The sequence below is a fragment of the Macaca nemestrina genome, chromosome 10 (assembly GCF_043159975.1).
Source record: "Macaca nemestrina isolate mMacNem1 chromosome 10, mMacNem.hap1, whole genome shotgun sequence".
Taxonomy (NCBI): Eukaryota; Metazoa; Chordata; class Mammalia; order Primates; family Cercopithecidae; genus Macaca; species Macaca nemestrina.
The window spans coordinates 38,740,684-38,768,400 of NC_092134.1; the positions used below are offsets into that span (position 1 = coordinate 38,740,684).

A 27,717-nucleotide genomic window follows, 5' to 3' on the forward strand; every position below is an offset into this window, starting at 1 on the left:
AAAATGTTAAGATCGCAGGAGAGAGGGACGAGGAGCACTACATCCTGTGAAAAACCATCAAAGCGACAGTACATAATGACAGGCCACTGAGTTTCTTCCATCATGCTTTGCAAATTGGCTGTGCTGTTCCTTGGCGTTATGGGTCAGGTGCGGAGCCAAAGTTCCTATGGCAAAAAGGAGACCTCCCCTGATTTCCTGGAAATGCTGGCGTTCTTTTTTTTTTCTTTCCTTGAGATGGAGTCTCGCTGTGTCCTCCAGTCTGGAGTGCAGCGGCACAATCTCGGCTCACTGCAAGCTCTGCCTTCCAGGTTCACACCATTCTCCTGCCTCAGCCTCCCAAGTAGCTGTGACTACAGGCGCCCACCACGCCCGGCTAATTTTTTTGTATTTTTAGTAGAGACGGGGTTTCACCATGTTAGCCAGGATGGTCTCGATCTCCAGACCTCATGATCTGCCTGCCCTGGCCTCCCAAAGTGTTGGGATTACAGGTGTGAGCCACCGTGCCCGGCCAAAATATGAGCTTTATGTAAGTAATTTAAGTGATATTTTATTTGTGTAAGGAATGATAAAACGTTTTTGCATAAAATATGCCATCATTAATTTAGAAAAAATAAATTATAGTACATAAAAGGAAAAAGAGGAAACTCACTATAGTAGTGATTATTGTTTTCTTTTTTTTTAATTTGTTACTTTTTCATATGTCTGTTTTTTTTTTCTTAAATTATACTTTAAGTTTTGGGGTACATGTACGTAACTTGCAGGTTTGATACATAGGTAAGGAAGTGATCCAGTTTCAGCTTTCTCCCTATGGCTAGCCCATTTTCCCAGCACCATTTATTAAATAGGGAGTCCTTTCCCCATTTCTTGTTTTTGTCAGATTTGTCAAAGATCAGATGGTTGTAGATATGTGGTGTTATTTCTGAGGGCTCTGTTCTGTTTCATTGGTCTATATCTCTGTTTTGGTACCAGTACCAAAAGCTGATTTGGTTGCTGTAGCCTTGTAGTATAGTTTGAAGTCAGGTGGCGTGATGCCTCCAGCTTTGTTCTTTTTGCTTAGGATTGTCTTGGCAATGTGAGCTCTTTTTTGGTTCCATATGAACTTTAAAGCAGTTTTTTCCAATTCTGTGAAAAAAGTCATTGGTAGCTTGATGGGATGGCATTGAATCTAAATTACTTTGGCCAGTATGGCCATTTTCACGATACTGATTCTTCCTATCCATGAGCATGGAATGCTTTTCCATTTGTTTGTGTTCTCTTTTATTTCATTGAGCAGTGGTTTGTAGTTGTCCTTGAAGAGGTCCTTCACATCCCTTGTAAGTTGGATTCCAAGGTATTTTATTCTCTTTGTAGCAATTGTGAATGGAAGTTTACTCATGATTTGGCTCTCTGTTAATGGTGTATAGGAATGCTTGTGATTTCTGCACATTGATTTTGTATCCTGAGACTTTGCTGAAGTTGCTCATCAGCTTAAGGAGATTTGGAGCTGAGATGATGGAGTTTTCTAAATATACAATCCTGTCATCTGCAAACAGGGACAATTTGACTTACTCATTTCCTAATTGAATACCCTTTATTTCTTTATGTTGCCTGATTGTCCTGGTCAGAACTTTCAACACTATGTTGAGTAGGAGTGGTGAGAGAGGGTGTCCTTGTCTTGTGCCAGTTTCCAAAGGGAATGCTTCCAGTTTTTGCCCATTCAGTATGATATTGGCTGTGGGTTTGTCATAAATAGCTCTTATTATTTTGAGATATGTCCCATCAATACCTAGTTTATTGAGAGTTTTTAGCATGAAGGGCTGTTGAATTTTGTCGAAGGCCTTTTCTGCATCTATTGAGATAATCGTGTGGTGTTTGTCTTTGGTTCTGTTTATATGATGGATTACGTTTATTGATTTGCATATGTTGAACCAGCCTTACATCCCGGGGATGAAGCCGACTTGATCATGGTGGATAAGTTTTTTGATGTGCTGCTGGATTCGGTTTGCCAGTATTTTATTGAGGATTTTTGCATCGATGTTCATCAGGGATATTGGTCTAAAATTCTCTTTTTTGTTGTGTCTCTGCCAGGCTTTGGTATCAGGATGATGCTAGCCTCATAAAATGAGTTAGGGAGGATTCCCTCTTTTTCTATTGAATGGAATAGTTTCAGAAGGAATGGTACCAGTTCCTCTTTGTACCTCTGGTAGAATTTAGCTGTCAGTTCTGGTCCTGGACTTTTTTTGGTTGGTAGGCTATTAATTATTGCCTCAATTTCAGAGCTTGTTATTGGTCTATTCAGAGATTCAACTTCTTCCTTGTAGTCTTGGGAGGGTGGATGTATCCAGGAATTTATCCATTTCTTCTAGATTTTCTAGTTTATTTGCGTAGAGCTGTTTATAGTATTCTCTGATGGTAGTTCGCGTTTCTGTGGGATAGGGGGCGATATCCCCTTTATTGTTTTTTATTGTATCTATTTGATTCTTGTCTCGTTTCTTCTTTATTAGTCTTGCTAGCAGTTTATCAATTTTGTTGATCTTTTCAAAAAACTGGTTCCTGGATTCGTTGATTTTTTTGAAGGGTTTTTTGTGTCTCTATCTCTTTCAGTTCTGCTCTGATATTAGTTATTTCTTGCTTTCTGCTAGCTTTTGAATGTGTTTGCTCTTACTTCTCTAGTTCTTTTAATTGTGATGTTAGGGTGTCAATTGCAGATCTTTCCTTCTTTCTCTTGTGGGCATTTAGTGCTATAAATTTCCCTCTACACACTGCTTTGTCCCGGAGATTCTTATATGTTGTGTCTTTGTTCTCATTGATTTCAAAGCACATCTTTATTTCTGCCTTCATTTTGTTATTTACCCAGTAGTCATTCAGGAGCAGGTTGTTCTGTTTCCATGTAGTTGGGCAGTTTTGAGTGAATTTCTTAATCCTGAGTTCTAGTTTGCTTGCACTGTGGTCTGAGAGACAATTTGTTGTGATTTCTGTTTTTTTTTTTGTTTGTTTGTTTTTTTTTTTTTGCATTTGCTGAGGAGTGCTTTACTTTCAATTATGTAGTCAATTTTAGAGTAAGTGCAATGTGGTGCTGAGAAGAATGTATATTCTGTTGCTTTGGGGTGGAGAGTTCTATAGATGTCTACTAGGTCTGCTTGTTGCAGAGCTGAGTTTAGTTCCTGGATATCCTTGTTAACCTTCTGTCTCATTGATCTGTCTGATGTTGACAGTGGGGTGTTAAAGTCTCCCATTATTATTATGTGGGAGTTTAAGTCTCTTTGTAGGTGTCTAAGGACTTGCTTTATGAATCTGGGTGCTCCTGTATTGGGTGCATATATATTTAGGATACTTAGCTCTTCTTTGTCTCTTTTGATCTTTGTTGTTTTAAAGTCTGTTTTATCAGGGACTAGGATTGCAACCTCTGCTTTTTTTTTTTTTTTTTTTTGCTTTCCATTTGCTTGGTAGATGTTCCTCCATCTCTTTATTTTGAGCCTATGTGCGTCTTTGCACGTGAGATGGGTCTCCTGAATATAGCACACTGATGGGTCTTGACTCTTTATCCAATTTGCCAGTCTGTGTCTTTTAATTGGTTCTTTTAGCCCATTTACATTTAAGGTTAATATTGTTATGTGTGAATTTGATCCCGTGATTTTGATGTTCGCTGGTTGTTTTGCCAGTTAATTGATGCAGTTTCTTCATAGCATCGATGATCTTTACAATTTGGCATGTTTTTGCAGTGGCTGGTTCCGGTTGTTTCTTTCCATGTTTAGTGCTTCCTTCAGGAGCTCTTGTAAGGCAGGCCTGGTGGTGACAGAAATCTCTCAGCATTTGCTTGTCTGTAAAGGATTTTATTTCTCCTTCACTTACGAAGCTTAGTTTGGCTAGATATGAAATTCTGGATTGAAAATTATTTTCTGTAAGAATATTGAATATTGGCCCCCACTCCCTTCTGGCTTGTAGTGTCTCTGCCGAGAGATCTGCTGTTAGTCTGATGGGCTTCCCTTTGTAGGTAACTTGACCTTTCTCTCTGGCTGTCATTAACACTTTTTCCTTCATTTCAACCTTGGTAAATCTGACAATTATGTGTCTTGGGGTTGCTCTTCTCAAGGAGTGTCTTTGTGGTGTCCTCTGTATTTCCTGAATTTGAATGTTGACCTGCCTTGCTAAGTTGAGGAAGTTCTCCTGGATAATATCCTGAAGAGTGTTTTCCTGCTTGGTTCCATTCTCCCCATCACTTTCAGGTACACCAATCAGACATAGATTTGGTCTTTTCACATAGTCCCATATTTCTTGGAGGCTTTGTTTGTTTCTTTTTACTCTTTTTTCTCTAACCTTGTCTTCTCGCTTCATTTCATTAATTTGATCTTCAATCACTGATACCCTTTCTTCCACTTGATAAAATTGGCTATTGAAGCTTGTGCATGCATCACGAATTTCTCGTACCATGGTTTGCACTCCATCAGGTCATTTAAGGTCTTCTCTTCACTGTTTATTCCAGTTAGCCATTCATCTAATCTTTTTTCAAGTTTTTATTTTCCTTGCAATGGGTTCGAGCATCCTCCTTTAACTCAGAGAAGTTTGTTATTACCAACCTTCTGAAGCCTACTTCTGTCAACTTGTCAAAGTCATTCCCTGTTCAGCTTTGTTCTGTTGCTGGCAAGGAGCTGTGATCCTTTGGAGGAGAAGAGGCGCTCTGATTTTTAGAGTTTTCAGCTTTTCTGCTCTGGTTTCTCCCCATGTTTGTGGTTTTATCTACCTTTGGTGTTTGATGTTGGTGATCTACAGATGGGGTTTTGGTGTAGATGACCTTTTTGATGATGTTACTACTATTCCTTTCTGTTTGTTAGTTTTCCTCCTAGCAGTCAGGTCCCTCAGCTGCAGGTCTGTTGGAGTTTGCGGGAGTTCCACTCCAGACCATTTGCCTGGGTGTCACCAGTGGAGGCTGCAGAACAGCAAATATTGCAGAACAGCAAATATTGCTGCCTGATCCTTCCTCTGGATGGCTTCGTCCCAGAGGAACAGCCACCTATATGAGGTGTCTTTTGGCCACTACTGAGAGGTGTCTCCCAGTTAGGCTACTCGGGGGTCAGGGACCCATTTGAGGAGGCAATCTGTCCATTCTCAGAGCTCAAACGCCATGCTGGGAGAACCACTGCTCTCTTCAGAGCTGTCAGACAGGGACATTTAAGTTTGCAGAAGTTATCTGCTGCCTTTTGTTCAGCTATTCCCTGCCCACAGAGGTGGAGTCTAGAGCTAGTAGGCCTTGTTGAGCTGTGGTGGGCTCCGCCCAGTTTGAGCTTCCTGGCCATTTTGTTTACCTGCTCAAGCCTCAGCAATGGGGGACGCCCCTCCCCAAGTCAGGGTGCTGCCTCGCAGTTCAATCTCAGACTGCTGCGCTAGCAGTGAGCAAGGCTCCGTGGGCATGGGACCCATCGAGCCAGGCATGGGAGAGAATCTTCTTGTCTCCCAGTTGCTAAGACCTTGGGAAAACGCAGTATTTGGGCAGACGTGTCCTGTTTTTCCAGGTGATCTGTCACGGCTTCCCTTGGCTAGGAAAAGGAAACCCCCCGACCCCTTGCACTTCCTGGGTGAGGCACCCCTCCCTGCTTTAGCTCGCCCTCTGTGGGCTGCACTCACTGTCCAGCCAGTCCCAATGAGATGAACCAGGTACCTTAGTTGGAAATGCAGAAATCACCCTTCTTCTGTGTCCATCACGCTGGGAGCTGCAGACCAGAGCTGTTCCTATTCGGCCATCTTGGAACACCCCCTCCTATTGTTTTCTTAAGTAATACAAAAAGTTAATGTAATAATTCAAAAACTAAGATCTGGGAACTTGAAACTTCATGTGCAAAATATTTACCATAATGCCTGACACAGTAGATACTCAATTAATGGTATTAGTATCATTCATACCTGACAGTTATTATCATGGTACCAACTAACATAATAAATATACAGATATTTTAAGTTGATTTCAGATTTGTAAATCAGACTTTACAGAAGTTGAAGAAGTGAAAGAAAGAAATAGGGGCAGGAGACACATTTACCTTTAATTTATTGAGTGAAACGCTTTATATATAGTTTAAAGATTATTACATATTTATTTCATGGAATTTTCTTTCTTTCTTTCTTTCTTTTTTAAGGCAAAGTCTTACTCTGTTGCCCAGGCTGGAGTGCAGTGGCGCGATCTTGGCTCACTGCAACCTCTGCCTCCTGGGTTTAAGCCATTCTTCTGCCTCAGCCTCCTGAATAGCTGGGAGTATAGGTGTGCATCACCTCACCCAGCTAATTTTTGTATTTGTAGTAGAGATGGGGTTTTGTCATGTTGGCTAGGCTGGTCTTGAACTCCTGACCTCAAGTGATCCACCCACCTCAGACTCCCAAAGTACTGGGATTATAGGCATGAACCACTGCACCCAGCCACATTTTTTTTTCAATTTAGCAAAATCACTATACTGTTATAAAGAAGCTTCTTACATGTTTGTTTTCCATTAATAACATGTAGAATTAAAAACCAAAATGCAATTGTATTCAAAATGTAATAAGTGAAATGTATTTTCATCAGAAGCACAAATTAAAGTCAGTGTAAAAAAAAGTTTCCGAATTATTTTCTTTTTTCTTTTTTTAACTACTTATACTTTATTCTACTTAACTTTTCTTTTTTAAAAAAATAATTTCAAGGTTTATTTTAGATTCAGCAGGTACATGTGTAGATTTGTTACATGGGTATATTGCATGATGCTGAGGCAGAACTTTGGGGTAATAAAGATTCCATCATCTAGATACTGAGCGTAGTACCTAATAGGAAGTTTTTGAGCTCTTTCCCCCTCATCCTCTCCCCTCTCTAGTAGTCCTCAGTTCTGTTGTTCCCATCTTTATGTCCATATGTAGTCAGTGTTTAGCTCACACTTAATAAGTGAGAACATGTGGTATTTTGGTATTTGGTTTTCTGTTCCTTTGTTAATTTGCTTTGGATGATAGTCTCCAGCTGTATCTGTGTTGCTGCAAAGGTTCATTCATTTTTATGCCTGCATAGTATTCCGTGGTGTATATGTACCACATTTTCTTTATCTAGTTCACCACTGATGGGAACCTAGGTTGATTCCATGTTTTTGCTATTGTGAATAGTAGTACGATGAACATACGAGTGTATGTGTCTTTTTTATAGAATGATTTATTCTCCTTTTGGTATATACCCAGTAATGGGATTGCTGGAATGGTAGTTCTATTTTTAGTTTTTGAGAGTATCCAGACTTCTTTCCACAGTGGCTGAACTGATTTACATTCCCATCAATAGTGTATAAGTGTTCCCTTTTTTCTGCAGCCTTGCTAGCGCCTGTTATTTTTTTTTCCTTTTAGTAGTAGCCATTTTGACTGGTGTGAGATGGTATCTCATTGTGTTTTTTACTTTGCATTTCTCTGATGATTAGTGATGTTGAGCATTTTTTTCCATGTTTGTTGGCTGCTTATATATCTTCTTTTGAGAAGTGTCTGTTTATGTACTTTGCCCACTTTTTTATGGGGTTGTTTTTTCCTTGTTGCATTATGTAAATTCCTTATAGATTCTAGATATTATAACTTTGTCAGATGCATAGTTTGCAGGTATTTTCTCTCATTCTGTGGGTTGTCTGTTTACTCTATTGATAGTTTCTTTTGCCAAACAAAAGCTCATTAGTTTAATTAGGTCCCAGTTATCAATTTTTATCTTTGTTGCAATTGCTTTAGAGCAGTGGTCCCCAAAGTACCTGGTGCCATTTGACACTGAGGACTGGTTTCGTGGAAGACAATTATTCCATGAACCAAGGCTAGGGGAGGAATGGTTTCAGGATAAAATTTTTCCACCTTAGATCATCAGGCATTAGGGCATTAAATTCTCATAAAGAGCATGCAACCTAGATCCCTTGGATGTGCAATTCACAATAGGGTTCACACAACTATGAGAATCTAATGCAGCCGCTGATCTGACAGGAGTTAGAGCTCAGGCAATAATGGTCGCTCCCCTGCTGCTCACCTCCTGCTGTGTGGCCCTATTCCTGACAGGCCATGGACTGGTAGTGGTCCATGGCCTGGTGTTTGGGGATCCTTGCCTTAGAGGGTCATAAATTTAGTCGTATATTATTTGCCAAGGCTAATGTCCAGAATGGTATTTCCTAATTTATCTTGAGTTATCTTTTGGGTATAGTTAAAAGTAGAGATCCAGTTTCATTACTTTGCATATGGCTAGCCAGTTTTCCCAACACCAGTTTTTAAATAGGGAGTCCTTTCTTCATTGCTTGTTTTTGTCAACTTTGTTGAGCATCAGATCGTTGCAGATACACAGCTTTATTTCTGGTTACTGTATTCTGTTCCATTTGGCTATATGTCTGTTTGTACCAGTACCTTTATATATACTTTTAAAAAATCATCTTAACAACGCTAGTAGTTAGATAATCATCATTTTATAAATGAGAAGATGAAAACACTGAGAGACTGGCCCAAGGTCACACAGCTAGTGTATGGTCAGGATTCAAATCGTGGAAGACAATTATTTCTGCTTCTGACTGGGATGGAATAGGGATGGAATTTACTTTAAGGCCTTTACTGAAAACTGGGACAAAATATAGGAAACCACGGTTTTCAGACATTGGAAAATGGGCAACACAGGGCAGATCTGAGGGAAGGAAAACAAATGATAAGAGCTCTATGATTGCCCCATCTTAGGTTCTGGAGAGAGTTTCCAGGCCACTGTACAGAGATAAAAAACCTAAATTGAGCTCCATGATCTTTGAGCTGAGGAGTTGGAGTTCAGAATTTGAGAGGCCAAGGAAAGTAGAATTTGAAAAGCAGAGTATTGGAGAGCTCCAGAGTTCTGTAGAGGGTAACTTCGCAGTATTTCTTAGTGCGTGTGTGGAGGAAACTATACAAGGCCAGAGAAAGAAAATTATTTAGGTGGGACAGTCCCTAGAGTTCACATGGGACTGGGCAAACATTTATTTTTCCATTAGACAGAGTGAAAAGATACTCTAATGCATGGTACTTTGAGTAGAAATCTCAGAAGGATTTTGCCTCAGTAGCAGGACCAAATTAGCCATAGACTGACTAAAGGCTATTCTAGTTTTGGTTAACAAGAATAAAAGTAGGCCGGGCGCAGTGGCTCAAGCCTGTAATCCCAGCACTTTGGGAGGCCGCGACGGGTGGATCACGAGGTCAGGAGATCGAGACCATCCTGGCTAACACGGTGAAACCCCGTCTCTACTAAAAAAAAAATACAAAAAAATTAGCCGGGCAGCCGGGCGCGGTGGCTCAAACCTGTAATCCCAGCACTTTGGGAGGCCCAGACGGGCGATCACGAGGTCAGGAGATCAAGGCCATCCTGGCTAACACGGTGAAACCCCATCTCTACTAAAAAATACAAAATCTAGCCGGGCGAGGTGGCCTGTAGTCCCAGCTACTCGGGAGGCTGAGGCAGGAGAATGGTGAAAACCTGGGAGGCGGAGCTTGCAGTGAGCTGAGATCCGGCCACTGCACTCCAGCCTGGGCGACAGAGCCAGACTCTGTCTCAAAAAAAAAAAAAATAATAAAAATAAAAAATAAAATAAAAAATTAGCCGGGCGAGGTGGCGGGCGCCTGTAGTCCCAGCTACTCGGGAGTCTGAGGCAGGAGAATGGCGGGAACCCAGGAGGCGGGGCTTGCAGTGAGCCGAGATAGCGCCACTGCACTCCAGCCCAGGCGACAGAGCGAGACTCTGTCTCAAAAAAAAAAAAAAAAAAAAAAAGAATAAAAGTAAGGTTTGAAAAGATCTGACTGTTTCTAAGTACAGTAATGTGTTGCTTAATGACAGGGATATGTTCTGAGAAATGTGTCATGAGGCGATTTTGTCATGTGCAAACATCATAGACTATACATATATCCACCTAGGTGGCACAGTATACTACATACCTAGCCTATGTGGTACAGCCTATTACTCCTAGGCTACAAACCTGTACAGCATGTCACTGTGCTGAATACTGTAGGCATTGTAACATAATGGTTAATATTTGTGTACCTAAACATATCTAAACATAGAAAAGGTTTAAACAATAAAAATACAATATTATACTCATGGGAGCCCTGTCATATACATGGACTGTTGTTGACTGAAACTTCATTATGTGGCTCATGACTGTATCTTAGCTGCATTCCAGAACGAAGATTCAGAAATATGTAAAAGAAAACAAAGAATCCAGCTCTGAAAAAATTAAATTCACAATGTCTGACATCCAATCAGAAATGACTGGGCAGCCCAGGTGGGTTCACTGGTGAACCCTATCAGACATTTAAGGGAGAATTTATGTTAATTCTCTATAATCTCTTCCAGAAGACAGAATCAGAGGAAATGCCTCCTAACTCATTCTACAAGGCCAGCATTATCCTAATACCAAAACCAGACAAAGACATCTTCACCTGGGTAATAACAAGGGCTCCCATCCTCTGCCATGGTGTCACTAGAGACAGTGAGGAGCTTGGACATCCACTCTCAACTGGCAGTAATGAGGCACCCAGCCCTCATCCTGGCCTGGGTCATGTCAGAGGAGGCCTAGTACAGGGTCAGGACTTTAACCACTACCCAGCTGTGTGTTGTCAATGGAGGCCACATCTGGCCCTGTGGTATCAATGTAGGTAACATGAGGAGCAATAATAAATTACTCCTACGCTTCCCATCCAGGGAGGTGTCAGTTGAGGCCTAATGGGGAACCAGAACTCCCACCCCTGTTCAGCATGGATATCATGAGGAGCCCTCCCTCCTTGGGTATCAACAGAAGTAGAGTGGAGAATCGGGACTACTGCCTCCTCCTGGCAGTAATGAGGTGGCAACACCACCCATCCCCTACCATAGCAATATCACAGAAAGCCAGCTAATACAAACTTTGTATAAGATCTGGGGTCTCATAACTTAATTCCCCAAATGTCCAAGTTTCAGGTGAAAATCACTTGTTAGTATAAAGTATATATAAAGGTACTGGTACAAACAGACATATAGCCAAATGGAACAGAATACAGTAACCAGAAGTAAAGCTGTGTATCTGCAACGATCTGATGCTCAACAAAGTTGACAAGAACTAGGAAGGTCTGAAACTGAATGTAAAACATACTAATAGATGCCAACACCAAGATGCAGAGGTGTTAGAATTATTTGACAAACATTTTAAAGCAGCCATGGTAAGAATGATTCAATGAACAATTACAAATGTGGTTGAAACAAATTTTAAAAAATAGACTTAGCAAAGAAACAGAGAATAAAGAGAAGAAAATTGGAAATTTTAGAACTGAAAAATAGAGTGACTAAGAAAGCCTGAGTTGCCAGGCTCAACTGCAGAATGGAAGGGATAGAGGAAAAAATTACTGAACTTAAAGGTAGAACATTAGAAATTACCCAATCTGAACAGACTAGAGAAAATAGATTTAAAAAGCAAATAAACAGAGATTCTCAGTGTCCTGTGGGACTATAACAAAATATCTAAGATTTCTGTCCTTGAAAGGAGAAAGAGGGAAGGTTGAAAAGGTAATGGAAGAAATAATGACTGAAAACTTGCCAGGTTTGATAAAGGCACAAACATGTAGCTTCAAGAAGCTGAACACATTCACACCAAAAGATACCATGGTCAGGTTTATAAAAACTGTAGGAAAATCTTGAAAGCAGCCCAAGGAATTATATCTTACCCATTGGGGAAAACAATTAGAAAATTAGCTCATTTCTCATCAGAAATCATAGAGGCCTGAAGGAAGTGGCACATTATTAAGTGCTGAAAGATAAGGACTGTCAACTCATAATTCTATATCCAGCAAAAATATCCTTCAGGAATGTAGGGGAAATCAAGACATTCTCAAATGAAGGAAAACGAAGAGAACTTTTTGCCAGTAGACCTATCCAAAAGAGAAGTTGGTCTAAACAAGAAGAAAACAGTAAAAATAAGGAATCTCAAAATATTGGGAAGGATAAATGTACATGGTAAACAAAACTGTGGGTATATGTAATAGACTTCCTTTTGCCTCATGAATTTTCTAAAGTTTGGTGGTTGAAGTAAAAATTTTAACTCTGATGTGGTTCCAAATGTATAGAGAAAATATTTTAGGTAATTATAAATGAGCAAGGGCAAAGGGATATAAAAGGAGGTGAAGTTTCTACACATCACTAAAACTGACAAAACGAATTCAGTAGACCATGGTAAGTTACATAAATATAATAACTAGAACAACTACTAAGAAAGCTATATAAGGAGATACATTCAAAACATTATAGATAAAATGGAATCCTGAAATATGTTCATGTAACAGGCAGGAAAAACAGAGAAACTAAAAACAGAAGAAACAGAACAAAAGTGACTTAGTATATCAATGATAATAAATGTAAATGGTCTAAATACATGAATTAAAATACAGAGATTTACAGTGTATATTTTTAAAAATGACCTAACTGTACTGACAGTCCCTAATTACAATAGTTGAACTTGGATGATTTTTCAACTTAACGATGAGTTTATTGGGATGTAACTCCGTTGTAAGTCAGGGTGCTCCTTGTGACATAGTGTGGTTATGGTTTCTATTGAATGCATGTCACTTTATACCATTGTAAAGTTGAAAAGTTGTAACTTGAACCATCATAAGTCAGGGTCCATATGCTGTGTTGCCAGCATAAACTGCATTTTTCCCATATATTTTTCACTTTTCATGAGTTTATTGGTATGTAATTGCATCATAAGTCAAGGGGTAACTGTATGATGTCTGTAGGAAACTCCAAGTATAACCATATAGGCAGTTTGTAAATAAAAGGATATAAAAAGATACATCATGGAATCATTAATTAAAAGCAGGAGTGGCAGTATTAATATCAGATAGAGCAGACTTCAGGGCAAAGGAACATAACAAAGAAAAATACCAGATTTAGGCCGTGCGTGGTGGCTCACGCCTGTAATCCCAGCACTTTGGGAGGCCGAGGCAGGCGGATCACAAGGTCAGGAGATGGAGACCACGGTGAAACCCCGTCTCTACTGAAACTACAAAAAATTAGCCGGGCACGGTGGCGGGCGCCTGCAGTCCCAGCTACTCAGGAGACTGAGGCAGGAGAATGGCGTGAACCCGGGAGGCGGAGCTTGCAGTGAGCCGAGATCGCGCCACTGCACTCCAGCCTGGGGGACAGAGCGAGACTCCGTCTCAAAAAAAAAAAAAAAAAAAGAAAAAAGAAAAATACCAGATTTGTATAGAAAGAGATTATATAATGACAAAAGAGGTCAACCCAGCAAGAAGACACAGGAATACTAAATGTAAATGTATGTGCACCAGAGGTGCAAAATGTTTGAAGCAAAAATTGATAGAACTAAAAGGAGAAATAGACAAATCTATAATTATAATTGGTGACTTCATACCCCTCTCTCAACAAGTGATAAATTAAAAATCAGCAAGGATAAATAATGCAATAACACCATCAACCATTAGAACCTAAATAACATTTATAAAACATGCCACCCAAGGAGAACACCCAGACATATTCTTTTGATGTATTCACTGAATATATATAAATGCTTACTGAACATATGCAAGATAGACCATATCCTGGGCTATAAAATAAACCTCAACAAACTTATACAACTTGAAATCATAACAAGTGAGTTTTCTGACCACAGTAGAATCAAACAAGAAATTAATAACAGAAAATAACAGGGAAATCTTCAAACACTTGGAAATGAAATGACATACTTAAAAAAAATTTATGGGTCAAGGAAGAAATTTCAAAGAAAAACATTTCAGTGAGATTACATTTCAAAAAATACATTGGATGAAAATGCAGCATATCAAAAATTTTAGGACACAGCTAAAGCAGTGCCAAGAAAAATTTGTAGCACTAAATACATGCGTTAGAAATGAGAAAACAAGTCAGTAATGTAAGCTCCCATCTCAAGAACCTGTAAAAAGAGCATCAAAAAATAAATAAATAAAGCAAGCAGAAGCAGAAGGGAAATAATAAACATAGCAGAAATTGAAAACAGAAATAATAGAGAAAATCAGTGAAACAAAGAGCTAGTTCTTTGAAAAGATAATAAAAGTGACCAACTTTTAGCAAGACTAACAAAAAAGATGGAAGATACAAATTTTACCTATCTCAGGAATGAGAGTATCACTCATGACCTTGCAGACATTAGAAGGGAAATGAGAATCCTTTGAACAACTCTACTGTAATAAATTTGACAATGCAGGTGAAATGGATCAATTTCTTAAAAGGCACAAACTACCACAACTCATTTAATGTGAAATCTGCAGTTTGTATAGAGCTATTACTGTTAGGGAAATTGAACCTGTAATTTTAAAACTCCCAAAATGAATAGTTAACTAGAGAATTTTACCAGGTGTTTAAAGAAGAATTAGTACCAATTCTACATAATGTCTTCCCCAAAAATGGAAGAGGAATGTTACCAATAGGGGAATCTTGGTTAAAGGATATACAGGATCCCTCTATATTAATCCTTATAATAATTCTTTGTGAACCTACCATTATCTGAAAAAGTTTAATTTTAGAAGAAGTAACTGGAGAAAGAAAAGACATCTTATACAGAGGAACAAAGAATGACAACGGACTTATTTTTACAAGTAGTACAAGCCAGAAGACAGTAGAGCAGTATCTTTAAAATACTGAAAAAAAAAACAAAAAAAGAAACCTAGGCACTTTGATTCCAGAGCCTTTTTTCTTACCCATATCCCTATCTTGTCTCGTAAAGGTAATAAAAACAAGGAAGGATGGAGTAATTAGATAACACTACCTTTCCCTCTTGTGTGCCTTGGGGAATTGAAGTGCTATCATTTTTTGAAAAGGAAATCAGTCACTATTCCTAGTCCTATTGTTTCTGTTTAGTTTCCTTTACTTCAATAACTTTTTAAAAAGTAATATCAGTTAGCACATTGTCTTATCTGTCAAGCAGGTTTATATTTAGAATAGAATACAGTAAATGTAGAGATAACTGCAATACAGGCGGATTTAGATAAAGTTCATAAAAGAGAAATTTAAACAAAGCCCTTTGGAAATTTAGAGGAAAGATTGAGAGCACAAGAAATTGAGGAAATCAAGGCAGATGACATGTGAGTCTGATTGAAAATGGCAGAAAAGGGAAGAGCTGAGGCTTTATCCAAGATCTGTGCTGAATGTCTGGGACATGAGTAGTGTCATGGCAATGATTGTAATAAGCTCTGCATCAGCAGAGATTTTGTGTTTGTTTGCTTATCTGCTGGGTTGTGTCCTTACTACCTAAAACAGTGTTGGGTACTTAGTAAGTACTCAGTAAATATTTGTTGCATGAATAAATAAATGAATAGTAAAATTAGATGGCAGTTTTGGTAAGAATGATTTGATACGTCTGGTTTAGGAGTTATAAACATGGAATCTAATTCTCAGCCATCAGCTAGCTGTCATCCAGTCTCGTAGCTTCAACTATGACTTCAGCTATCACACAGATGCCTCTGAAAACGTGGAAAGGAAGCAATAATATAGGAAGTATATAGGTCAAGAACATTGTGAACTGTGTGACCCTATGTGTAATATGGGAACTATAAGAGAAATTATTAATATTGATTTTACATGTGGAGCACTTAGCTCAGTATTTGATCCATATTAAGTACTCAGTAAAGGGCACCATTGTCTGAAACTGAGTTACACATTGACTCCTGACCTTAGATGAGCCATCACACCTGTAATATAGCACATTAAAACCATATTAAGTTACCTCATGTAAAAGGTAAACAGGATCTTAAAGATCAGCTAGCCCAAGTTCTTCATTTAAACTGAGGACAGAATACAGTGGATAAAAAGGTAATCTTGGGACCTAACCAGGAAGTAATAGTTATTTGTAAAGCGTGGGAGGAAAAATAGGAGAGAAACACTAATTAGTTAGCCTTTGAGGGCTTAACTCTAAATACCATAGCTGCCTTCAAGGATGAATTTTATTCTCTGGAAAATAATATTTGTCTGCTGGATAGCTCTACCTATATTTCTCATTGGCATTTAAATTCAGCATGTCCAGAAACAAATTGGAATCACTATGTGTTAAAACTAAAAAGGTTGTTAGAGTGCATCTAATTCAGTTTCCCATTTTACAAGTGTGGAGAACAGATCCTGCTCTGGGGTGGAGGTCTTAAACTTTTTAGATTCATTGGTAGTGCTGTGATCAAACAGTTGTTCCTTTTGCCTAGGTTGTGGAGCATTTCTTTAGGTTTTTTTTTTTTGTTTGTTTGTTTGTTTGTTTTTTTCGGGGGGAGCTTACAGTGAGCCTTTGATGTTCATCCTGGCTGTAAACAACCTCTGTCTTGTTTTGAGCAGCAGTTTTCAACTTTTTAAAAAACAAAAAAACCCAGCTGAATCTTTTACTTAAGTTGAATCATATGAAGAAACCCCAAAAAGAGACTAAAAATAGAAGCTTATGGTTAATGCCAGAGATTTGGTGGGGGTGGTGGTAGGGGATAGATAGTTGGGGAGATCAGGAAAGGGAAAGAATGAGTTATAGACCCTAGTTGCTTGCCACTGGTCTCCAGAGGTGAGGAGCTTCTGAAATGCCTTAGAGGTTAGGAAACAGTTTGAAACCCACTGATTTGGAGGCCCACGGAGTCCAGCAGTGATAATTGGCATGAATGACAAGACCACTGATGTCTCTGCTCTGCAAGTTCCCCAGTGACTTTAACACTTGCCCTGGAGTAATGATTTTTCAATTCTTTCTTGAATCTAAGGGCTAAGAACTAGGCCATCATTACAATTAGGACTTTAATAAACTCTCAGCTATCATTTAAAAACTCTCATCAATCACATTTGCTTTTATGTACACAGACAGGCAGTTTTTGTGTGAATTAAGTTGCCCTGACATAGATAATTTTATTAGTATAGACATAGCTCAAGAATTACAGTCATGTGAGGAAAAGCTTAAGAGTAGTCAGAGTTTTGGTCATGAACCCCTATAATGTTATGATGAATTTTAAAATACTTGATGTATTTTTAATAATTATTTTTATAGTATTATAATTTTTAAATTTTAGTCAGCAACTGATTAAGCCCTGTGCTAGACACCACGTGGAAATAGAGGGAAAACAGGACACAGTCCTTGAACTCACATTTGAGTCTCACTAAGAACAGAAAGAAGGTGATACTTAAAAATTTTTCCTTTGTACTTTGTTTCAGCACCTGAGCTTTGATTTTGTGCAATTTTTAATTTTACTGATTTGTAAAGCATGTTCATGACTGAAAATTTAATTAACTTTGTATGCTTTCTTTAAAATTATTCTTAGATTGCAAGACTGGAGGAAGATAAAGAAGAACTACGTAACCAGCTGCTTAATGTTGATCTCACAAGAGACAGCAAACGAGTGGAACAACTTGCTCGAGAAAAAGTCTATTTGTGTCAAAAATTAAAAGGGTTAGAGGCTGAAGTAGCGGAATTAAGGGCTGAAAAGGAGAATTCTGACGCTCAGGTGGAAAATGCCCAAAGAATACAGGTGCGGCAGTTGGCTGAGATGCAGGCTACAGTCAGATCCCTGGAGGTAAGATTCTGATTACTTCCCGGTAGAGTATGGCATACTTTTTTAAAGTGCAATTGACAAACCTTTGATTTTTAGAGCATAAATGTATGCTCTCCAAGCTAATGCTGACGCATTTGTGTAATCCCAAGAGTATTTATTCTTTTAGTAAAGAAGAAAGCTATTGATTCATAAGCAATACGTATGCTACCACATTTATAAAGGGATATTTATTCTGTGGGAGTTAAGTCACCTATCTGAAATGTCTTAACTCTTAAAATGCCACATAATAGAATATGCAAAATAAAAATGTATGTATTTGAGTTTCTGAAAGTAAAGTCATCTCAAACCAGAAAGAATAATTTTTTTCAAGATAGTACATTCCTTACACTGGGATTTGAGATCTTAAAGTCACAAATCCTGCTTGAACAGAAATACTATACTGATATATCTTATGATAGCTTCTTCCCAGACTAGTAAAATCCAACTGTAAAGGTATACATGCCTTTGCAGAATTATTTCCCTGGGTTCATTAGAGAAAGATAAGTGTTGGCAGACCTGACTGGTACTCCTAGGGGTATTGCCTTATGAAAATTCTTGGTTTCCATTTTATTCAGATATACTTATTCTTCTTAGTTCTTAGTGCCTAACTTGTAGCAAACATACCTGTTTAATTGTTTTTATTTTTTACAATTCAAAGTGTTTCTTTTTCCTTTGGAATAGTTATAAAATGATTTGGGGGGTGGGCATTAGCGGGCATTTAATTTGTAGTTAAAATCAATATCCAAATCCAAGATGGTGATTTTTTTTCCCCCAGCCAGTGATACAGGAATACATTGGTATGTTTTGAAGAGTAGAAGTTACTTTTTTATTTTGTTACATGACGCTAGGTCAGTATTTACTGGTTTTCTGAATTAAAAGTTGTCAGTATCATTGTACCTTAAACATGAAGCAGTTCATTGTGAGACTGTTTATGTTGCCATCCTTCCATCCTTATGTATTTTACACAGTGACAGAATAAGTGAGACGATTGCAGTTGAATATAGCATACAGTTCTGATGGGAAACTTTCCATTGAGGTCCTTTAGAGTGATTATTTTCAGGGCAAGTTGAATGATGACAAAAGATTTGTGACATTTTCATAAGAGCCTATATTTTTATCATTTGTCAGATGAAATGAAAATAAGCATATGACAGCAAACATTTCTTTCTTCTTTAACTTTCTTGGCTATCATTGTGCCCAGAGAGTATTATTTCATATATGAAGAAAATAGGTTTTTTCCCTAATTATTTGTCGAATATAGTCCTTACATATTTAAGATAGATGTTCCCCAACTTAAGGTGGTTTGACTTATGATTTTTTGACTATACAATGGTGTGAAAGCCATATATGTATTTATGTACTTTGAATTTTGATCTTTTCCTGGGTTACTGATATGTGGTATGATACTCTCAATGCTGTGTAGCTGCACTGAGCCACAGTTCCCAGTCAGTCACATGATCATGAGGGTAAATAACCTCTTTACTGAGTACTGTGTTGCCAGATGATTTTTTCCAACTGTAGGCTAATTCACGTGTTTTGAGGATGCTTAAGGTAGGCAGTCTAAGTTATCGACTTAGATATTTTCAATTTGTGATGGGTTTATCAGGATGTAACCCCATCATAAGTTGAAGAGCATCTATATATATGAAATGAGATGTTATGAAACTGAAGTGTATCCTTTAAATGCCGAAACGTTTTCATTTTGATTATGTTGAGGTCGGGTATGGTGGCTTATGCCTGTAATCCCAGCACTTTGGGAGGCTGAGGTAAATGGGTCACCTGAGCTCAGGAGTTTGAAATGAGCCTGAACAACACGGGTAAAACCCTGTCTCTACAAAAAATACAAAAATTAGCCAGACGCCATGGTGTGCACCTGAAGTCCCAGCTACTTGGGAGGCTGAGGCAGGAGAATTGTTTGTGCTTGGGAGTCTGAGGTTGCAATGAGCCAAGATCGTGCCATTGCACTCCAGCCTGGGAGACAAAGCAAAACCTTGTCTGAAAAAAAATACGTGTGTGTGTGTGTATATGTGTGTGTGTGTGTGTGTGTGTGTATATGTGTGTATATATGTGTGTATATATATATAATGTTGAGTAGACATGTTTTTTAAAAAAGGTTTTAGTTCCCCTCCCCTCATGGAAGAGTACTATCAATATTACCAACCAGAAACATTTTTGACAACCTACAGACTTCATTAACAATCTTAATTGTGTCATGAGATCAGGAGCCTCTTTGCTCACACTTAAGAAGTCTGCAGATTAGCTGAGGATTTTGAAATAATATATTTCCCTATTTCTTTTTTGAAAATCATTGATTTTAGATTTTCAATTTGTACTTGTTACTATCGATGAGCCCTGTCTTCTACTTTCTAATATGCTTTTTCCTATCTGTTGTAGACTGGAAACTTCCAAAAATGTTTGAAATAAGTCAGTGTTAAAAATAAATAGACATCAAGTGAATGCCTTAGGTAGTTTCTCTCATGAGAGAAGTATATAAACTTTATTTTGTTGGTGGTCATTCATATGTTGTTTGTCTAGATACCTTTGTTGCATATTTCCTGAAACACTATCTTTCATTTGAATTCTACCAATTAGTTTGAGAAAATGTTTGTTACATTGGTATATGTTAATGTTGAGGTTTCGAATAATTTTTGTATAATTGTAAATGTATTTTAAGTAGTGCTTATTTGATTTTGAAATACTTGAAAAATAAATGAATTTTAAAATATTTTGTTTGAATGAAAGGCTGAAAAACAATCAGCTAATTTACGGGCAGAACGCTTGGAAAAAGAGCTACAATCAAGCAGTGAACAAAATACCTTTTTAATTAATAAATTGCATAAAGCTGAACGAGAAGTAAATACATTGTCCAGTAAAGTAAGTTGTTTTATGTTTCTGTTTCATTCTTTAGAATGTTTGTTACTATATAATGATAAATTTTATTTTTAATAATTCATTTCTTTATACTGAAATGTTTTATTATATCATTCTACCTTCCAAGAAATAAATACATTGATCAGTAGAGTATGTTATCTTATGCCTCTACTTCATTCTGTAGAATACTTGATACTGTACAATGACGAATTTTGCATTCTCTGTATTGAAGTATTTTTAATTCTATCACTCTGCCTTCCAAATACATGCAGAATCTGATCAATTCTTACCACATCCACCGTGACCTTTCTAGTCCAAGCCATGATTTTTTTAGGCTCAATTTCTGTGCCAAGTTGCTTACTGGTCTTTCTGCTTTCTACCCATTCAGAGCTCTGTGTGATCTGGAGTCTTTTCACAGCCATGACCATGTATTTTTCCTCCTGTTCACTTTGCTCCCTTTGGCCTTGTCACTCTTTGAGCAAACTCACGTCTTGCTCAGAGTTTCTGCACTTGTCTGACCTTGACTCAGTCTTCCCTCACATATCCACATAACTTGCCTCCTCACCCCCTAGATGTTGCCTAACCAGAGAGGCTTTCCTTGTCTTCACGTTGGAAAATAGCATCTTCCTTCTTCCTCTGTCTTTCTATCTTCCTTACCTGCTTCATAGCTCTTAATACTCTCTGATATAGTTATTTGGTTTTTATGTTTTTGTCTCTCCTTTTCTTTCCCACCACCTTCCTTTCAACCCAATATAAGCTCCAAGAGAGCAGGGACATTGTTTTCATCACTACTACTTTTCCAGTTACTTTTCCAGCTTCTAGAACAGTGCCGGCACATAGTAGGTACTCAATAAATATTTCTTCAATGAATAAATTAGTAGTAGCAGCATGATCTACATTTATATTCTCCTTAACAGACTGGATTCAAATTCTGATTTTTCCTTTACTAAAAAAAGCTGTGTGACCTTGGGCAGTTCACCATCTCTCTGAAACTTAAGTGAAACTTAAGTCTATAAAATGGGACTAATACCTACTTTATAGAGTTGTGGCAAAAATTAAATGTAGCTGATGATGAAAATGATAATAGCAGTGACTATACACTGGTAATATCCTGAAATAAGAAAATATTGTAACATAAATAATACAGAATTTTTAGTCCATTGACTAGTCTGTATCTCACTGTCTCAATAACTGTGTGTAACCTTAGGCAAGTTTACCTAATATCATTAGGATCCAATTTCCTTATATCTGTAAGAACTCTTCCAGCCTACTAAGACTGTGTAAGAACTACTAGGAAATAATTTGATTGCCTCCTGATTAACTATAAGTAGATTATATATTCAACAGATACACATTGAACGCTTGTAACTATAGAGTATACAAAAAAAATAGATATAAAACACAAGTAAATTCAGGATATAGGGAGTTTCCATGCTTTTCTTCCAATTCCAGTATAAATTATTTTTAGTTTTGTAAAATAATATTGAATACCTAGTATTGCAGCACATTGTTCTTGACCTGAGTAGCCAGACTACACTGCTGGAATAATTGGAACCACACATGTCGCAACAGGACATGGGATATGCTGGCTTGTGCAGTGGCTTCTCTCTTGGGGGGTCACCGAGTATAATACTTTTCATGCAGTACATTTTACCTGAGCTCTCTGGCTCACCTTTGTGCTGACCCTGATTTTCCTTCCTTTTTTCCGTATATATACTCTTCCCTATTGCTCTTTCCTTTTAGAGTTAGAGCATAGGTGATTTCTCCTACTCTGCTGGAGAAAAAACAGCAATCTAGTATAGTATTTATTTCTTTGTGCTTGTTTATTAATACACGTTGCTAAGAGTTGCCTGTCTTTTTAAAGGCACACTTGCATTATTTTGCATATAAATGGAGTATTAAATACCATCCTTTAACTTTAAACAAACTAAGTTTCATTTGAAGTCTTGCATGTAAAGATTCCATTGGAAGGGTAAATTTTAAAATAATATTTCAAACATGACTGCCACAGTTTTCTTTGCAACTTGAAATTTTCATAAACATTTTGCAATTCTAGCAAATGGTTGTTTGCGGTGCAAAGGAACACCTGGGGTGTGTTGTCTAAGTTATTCAAATTCATAAATGTTTGTCAGATTTTAGAACAAAGTTATGTCAGTGTGAGCATCAGTGTCTTGGATTAAAAGGTGTTACTAAAGATGGCCTGAAAATGATGACCTTAAGGAGATTTCACATTCAGCGAGGTAAATTCTTCTAGTTCCCTCATAACGTTTTTCATTTTCAGAATGCCAATAAAAGATAGTTTTAAGGAAGCCACCCAACAGAGTTGTCCTTATTTACCTAAATTAATGAGGTAATTACGTCTCAGAACTTTGAAAACGATCAGGATTTGAGTACCGTCTCTTTGGGATCTGTATCCAGGGCTTCTTAGGTAATACATATTGTCAATTATATTTCCGTTTCTTACTTGTTTATACTGTGCTCTTGTGTGTCTTTCTGTGAGTATGTGTACTTTAACAGATCCTGACCCCCTATAAAATGCCCAGTATTGCCAGTTTTGACATTTATTAAAGTTTTGTTAGTAATATCTGAATACTTCCATTGTGTGAAAAACATAAAGCAAATTCACAACATAAAGGCCAGAATCTATATGGCAGACATTCTGTGAAGAACAGGGTGACTTGATCCAGTGGAGCTTCAGGAGACCATGAATTACTTGAAATTTTATGCAACATTTTAACATGAGCATTTTATTTTTAAAAAATCCCTATATTTTGGGACTTGATCACAAAGAAGATTAAGAACCAGGGATCTAGGGGCAGAAAGAAACCTTATTGTAACATTTGGAATTTGGTTCAGATTACTCATAGAAAAGTGCTATTATTGTCATTACTGGGTAATAAATTTTCATACGTTATTTTAAGTAAAATTCCTTTTAGTATATTTTTAGGAAATTAACAGTGTTCGTATAAGTGCATCGGTGATGTTAGGATGATACAAATAAGGCAATAAAGAAAAGCTTAAGATCTATAGATGAGTAAATTTGAATGCAGAGAGGACAGGTACATTGCTTGAGCATATACCACTGGTTTAACAGCAAAAGTAGGCCTGAAGACAGACCTCACTTGTTGCTTGACTTCCTATTCGGTGTTCTTTCAGTTTCAATAATTATAGTTTAGTTAAAAATGTCTTCTCATTTCAATAAATCTTAGGGTGAAATGAAAAAGAAGTTTTTGGAGATCTTGAAGTTACCATGAGATGAATCAACTTCCTATGAAATAAGATAGCTCTAATTTTCCACCTTATGCAGCTATAGTATGTTTGTTAATGAAATGCTGTGTCATTCTTACCCTTTTACAGTTAGTATATAATAGCAGGTTATAATTACGTTTGTCATAGTGATTGGATTTTCTTTGTAATTGTATTTCTTCAAAATTTTAAAGTATTTGTAACTTAAATTCTATCTGTCCATGAAATTATAATGTAGTAAAACCCAATCTACAGAAAGTTTAAGTATTAAAACAAATTCTCAGCTGCTTTCATGTAAACATCATTTTATAAAACTTGCTTTTGTAGAAAAGAACTTCCAAAAGGAAATTAAAAATGCAGGCTGGGTGTGGTGGCTTGTGCCTGTAATCCTAGCACTTTGGAAGGCCAAGGCGGGTGGATCGTGAGGTCAGGAGTTCAAGACCAGCCTGGCCAAGATGGTGAAACCCCATCTCTACTAAAAATACAAAATTTAGGCAGGTGTGGTAGTGCATGCCTGTAATCCCAGCTACTCGGGAGGCTGAGGCAGGAGAATTGCTTGAACCCCGGAGACAGAGGTTGCCGTAAGCTGAGATCAAGCCACTGCACTCCAGCCTGGGCGACAGAGCGAGACTCTGTCTCAAAAAATAAATAAATAAAAATGCAAAACTGATGTCAGCACAAGGTTGCCATTTTATGAATGGTCATTTAAAAATCTACGAGTTAATCTGGAGGGATGTCTTATTGTAGTTACCAGTACGAAGGCAGTACTCACTTTTCTGTTTATTTCCTTTAAATGAAGATTTTGCATGAAACTATTCCTTGAAACATTTTCAGGACCTTTTGTTGATGGAGTCTCTTCCAGTAAGACACTTCTATTTCTCATCCTTGCCCTCTTTGGCTCTAGGACCTCTTTTTGATTTGTGTCTGACTCCCAACTCCAGTTTTTATGGGGTTTTTATTGGACTCTTAAGTAAATTGTCTTTTACTTTCCTGTTTCTACCATCTCACATTTTCTGTATTTAACTTGTATATATTTGTAGTTTCCTACTCTGATTCCATAGTTTTCTATATTTGGGTAATATATCAGAAAACGGGTCATCTAATCTTTATGTTTGTATTGATTAAATCCTTATTATATGACTATATCTAATTTTAGAAGCTCCTTACCAAAGAGAAGGGCTATGGAAAATGAATTTATATGATTTATTCTTGTTCCTGCCTCTATCCCCTACCTCATACTTGTGCACATGCGCACACAGACACAATCTATACACATAGACTATTTTGTCACCAGATTCAATTGATTCTTCATTCTCCCCCTTTATTCATTCTTTGCCTCTTAATTGATTTATTTACCTTCAGTTTCTTAAGCCAACAGATTTACATTAATTAATTGTGCCACCTTCAACAGCTAACCGAAAAACAACCCTTTTGTGTGGTATATAAAGTTTATTCCCTGCCATTCCTCCACAGATTTCACATCTGCCGGTGCTCTCCATGTAATACATAGCTTGTTTTAAGAGCAGACCATGTCATGTTATACACATAATAACATTTTATATGCTGTTCCTTCTACCTAGAGTACCTTCTTTGTCCCTAACACATTTTTTATTCTTAAATTTAATTTTAATTTTTTTAGAGACAAGGTCTCACTCTGTTGCCCAGGCTGGAGTACATTGGCACAATCATAGTTCACTGCAGCCTCAAACCCCTAGACTCAAGTGATCCTCTTAGTCTCCCCAATGGCTGGGACTAAGGGGCTAATTTAAAAATTTTTTTTTTTTTAGAGAAAGGATCTCCCTATGTTGCCCAGAGTGGTCTCCAACACCAGGCCTCAGACACTTCCTTCTGCCACAGCCTTTTGAGTAGCTGGGATTTTAGGTGCAAGTTACTGTGTCCAGCTCTGGACACTTTTTAAAAGGAAGGTTTCAGGCCAAGTGCAGTGGATTACACCTATAATCCTAGCACTTTAGGAGGCCAAGGCAGGAGGATTGCTTGAGGCCAGGAGTTTGAGACCAGCCTGGTCAACATAGCAAGAGCCCATCGCTACAAAAAAATTGAAAAATTATCTGAGTGTGGTGGTGTGCACCTGTAGTCTTGACAGCTACTTGGAATGCTGAGGAGAGAGGATCACTTGAGCCCAGGAGTTTGAAGTTAAAGTGAGCTATGACTGTGCCACTGCACTCCAGCCTGGATGACATAGTGAGACCCTGTCTTTTAGAAATATTAACAAATTTAAAAAGTTTCAGAATTTTTTCCCTGCAGATTTTCCAATCATCAAGTATTTGATTTTAGATACTTGTAATTAAGTCTTTAAGGCAAGATTAAGCCAGAGGACCATACATAGATATTCGTAAGGAAATGCCTCAGTTCTGTTAGGAAAGAACTGTTTTCTTGATGTCTCCTTATTTGAAGTACTGTTGCAGGCATTGACACTCCTTTCTTCTTGAAAGGTACTTAGACTCTACTATCAAAGCGTTTTCTCGTTTCCATTTATGTTTTGGGGTAAATATTGAATGACAAGAAAATGATGAATAGTAATTTCAATTTTTAATTATCAACAGGTGAAAGAACTTAAACATTCAAACAAACTGGAAATAACAGACATCAAACTGGAGACAGCAAGGGCTAAGAGTGAGCTAGAAAGAGAAAGGAATAAGATTCAAAGTGAACTAGATGGTAATGTGTGATTTCCCTTGCTGCTGCTGCTGCTGCTTATTTTCAGATATGAACTCAAATTATTAAAATAGTTGAACATGAATTTTTATTTCCAGATTTTCAACGTAGTTTAAATTTTGGAGTACATATGAAATGTTTATTATATGTTGAGTGTTTTGTTCATTGTAAGACTTAATAACTTTTAAAAAATCAGTCTTACGTTTTTATCATAGTTTTTGGATACATAAATGAACTTTGTAAATGGGATGCCATACTTCGTGATTTATAAATCTTAAATCTATTTATTGTGTAGTTTATTACTCCCAGGACATTTTAAGTCTAGAGAATGTGAAGAAGATAATTGGGTTCCAGGCTTAATTTTTTTCAATTAAAAAATTTTTTTTATGTAGACCCTAGGCCAGTCATTGTAGCCTAGTGTAGGGTAGGCTTATTTTTTTATTTTTTATTTATTTATTTATTTATTTTTGAGACGGAGTCTTGCTGTGTCCCTCTGGCTGGAGTGCAGTGGCGTGATCTCGGCTTACTGCAAACTTCATCTCCCAGGTTCATGCCATTCTCCTGCCTCAGCCTCCCGAATAGCTGGGACTACAGGCGCCCGCCACCAGGCTGGCTAATTTTTTGTATTTTTAGTAGTGACAGCGTTTCACTGTGTTAGCCAGGATGGTCTCGATCTCCTGACCTCGTGATCTGCCTGCCTCGGCCTCCCAAAGTACTGGGATTACAGGTGTGAGCCGTGCACCCGGCCAAGTAGGCTTATTTTTAAGTTCCAGTTTAATCTTAGAACGTCCATCTCATCAGGTTTCTTCATTATTTACGTTGTTTCTACCTTGAAGTATTTAAATAAGCTTACATTTGGCCTGTAGCTATCCTTGAGTTGATCTGTAGTTGAACTCATTTCAGACAGAGTTTATGATGAATGCCTTTCATGTTTTGAAACCGGGTCTCACCTTGTTGCCCAGGCTAGCTTTGAATTCCTTGGCTCAAATGATCCTCCTGCCTAAGCCTCCTCAGTAGCTGGGACTACAGGTGCTAACACCATGTCTGTATGCTGTGAATGATTTTTTCCAATTATTGATTTCTATTTATTTGGCTCATGGATTTCCATAGAGTTAGGGAGTAAATTTTTTTAGGAACTTAAAGGATGCTGCATTTTGTTTTTACTTTGAGTTAGATGTGAGTTTGCTTTAATTATTCCATCTGCAAAGTATTTGCCATTTCATCACAAAGATTTCTGAATTCATTGTACAAACTTTCTTGAAAGTGTCTGTGTTATTTATACTTCTGCTAGAAATCTAGCAGTTCTGCTAGAATCAACAGGTTTTGAAGGGTTTTGTGATTTATTTCACTCTGCTATCGGCCAGCTTTGTCTATGATGCTGTCTTAGAGGCTTAGGTCACAGAACCCCTTTAG

General features: G+C 37.6%; 1 protein-coding gene across 11 annotated transcripts in view; it reads left to right on the plus strand.

Annotated features, from left to right (window-relative positions):
* The window catches only part of LOC105483699 (centrosomal protein 83), a 186,228-nt gene that overhangs the window by 62,605 nt on the left and 95,906 nt on the right, over positions 1-27,717 (plus strand). For all 11 annotated transcript variants that reach the window (XR_011608961.1, XR_011608962.1, XR_011608963.1 and 8 more), the window contains 3 exons: positions 17,242-17,493; positions 20,254-20,385; positions 26,193-26,307. Coding sequence is in view for 7 of the 11 variants with exons in the window: in XM_011744689.3 (XP_011742991.2) it covers positions 17,242-17,493; positions 20,254-20,385; positions 26,193-26,307 (499 nt within the window). In the remaining 4 variants the exon portion in view is untranslated. The remainder of the gene's footprint in view (positions 1-17,241; positions 17,494-20,253; positions 20,386-26,192; positions 26,308-27,717) is intronic.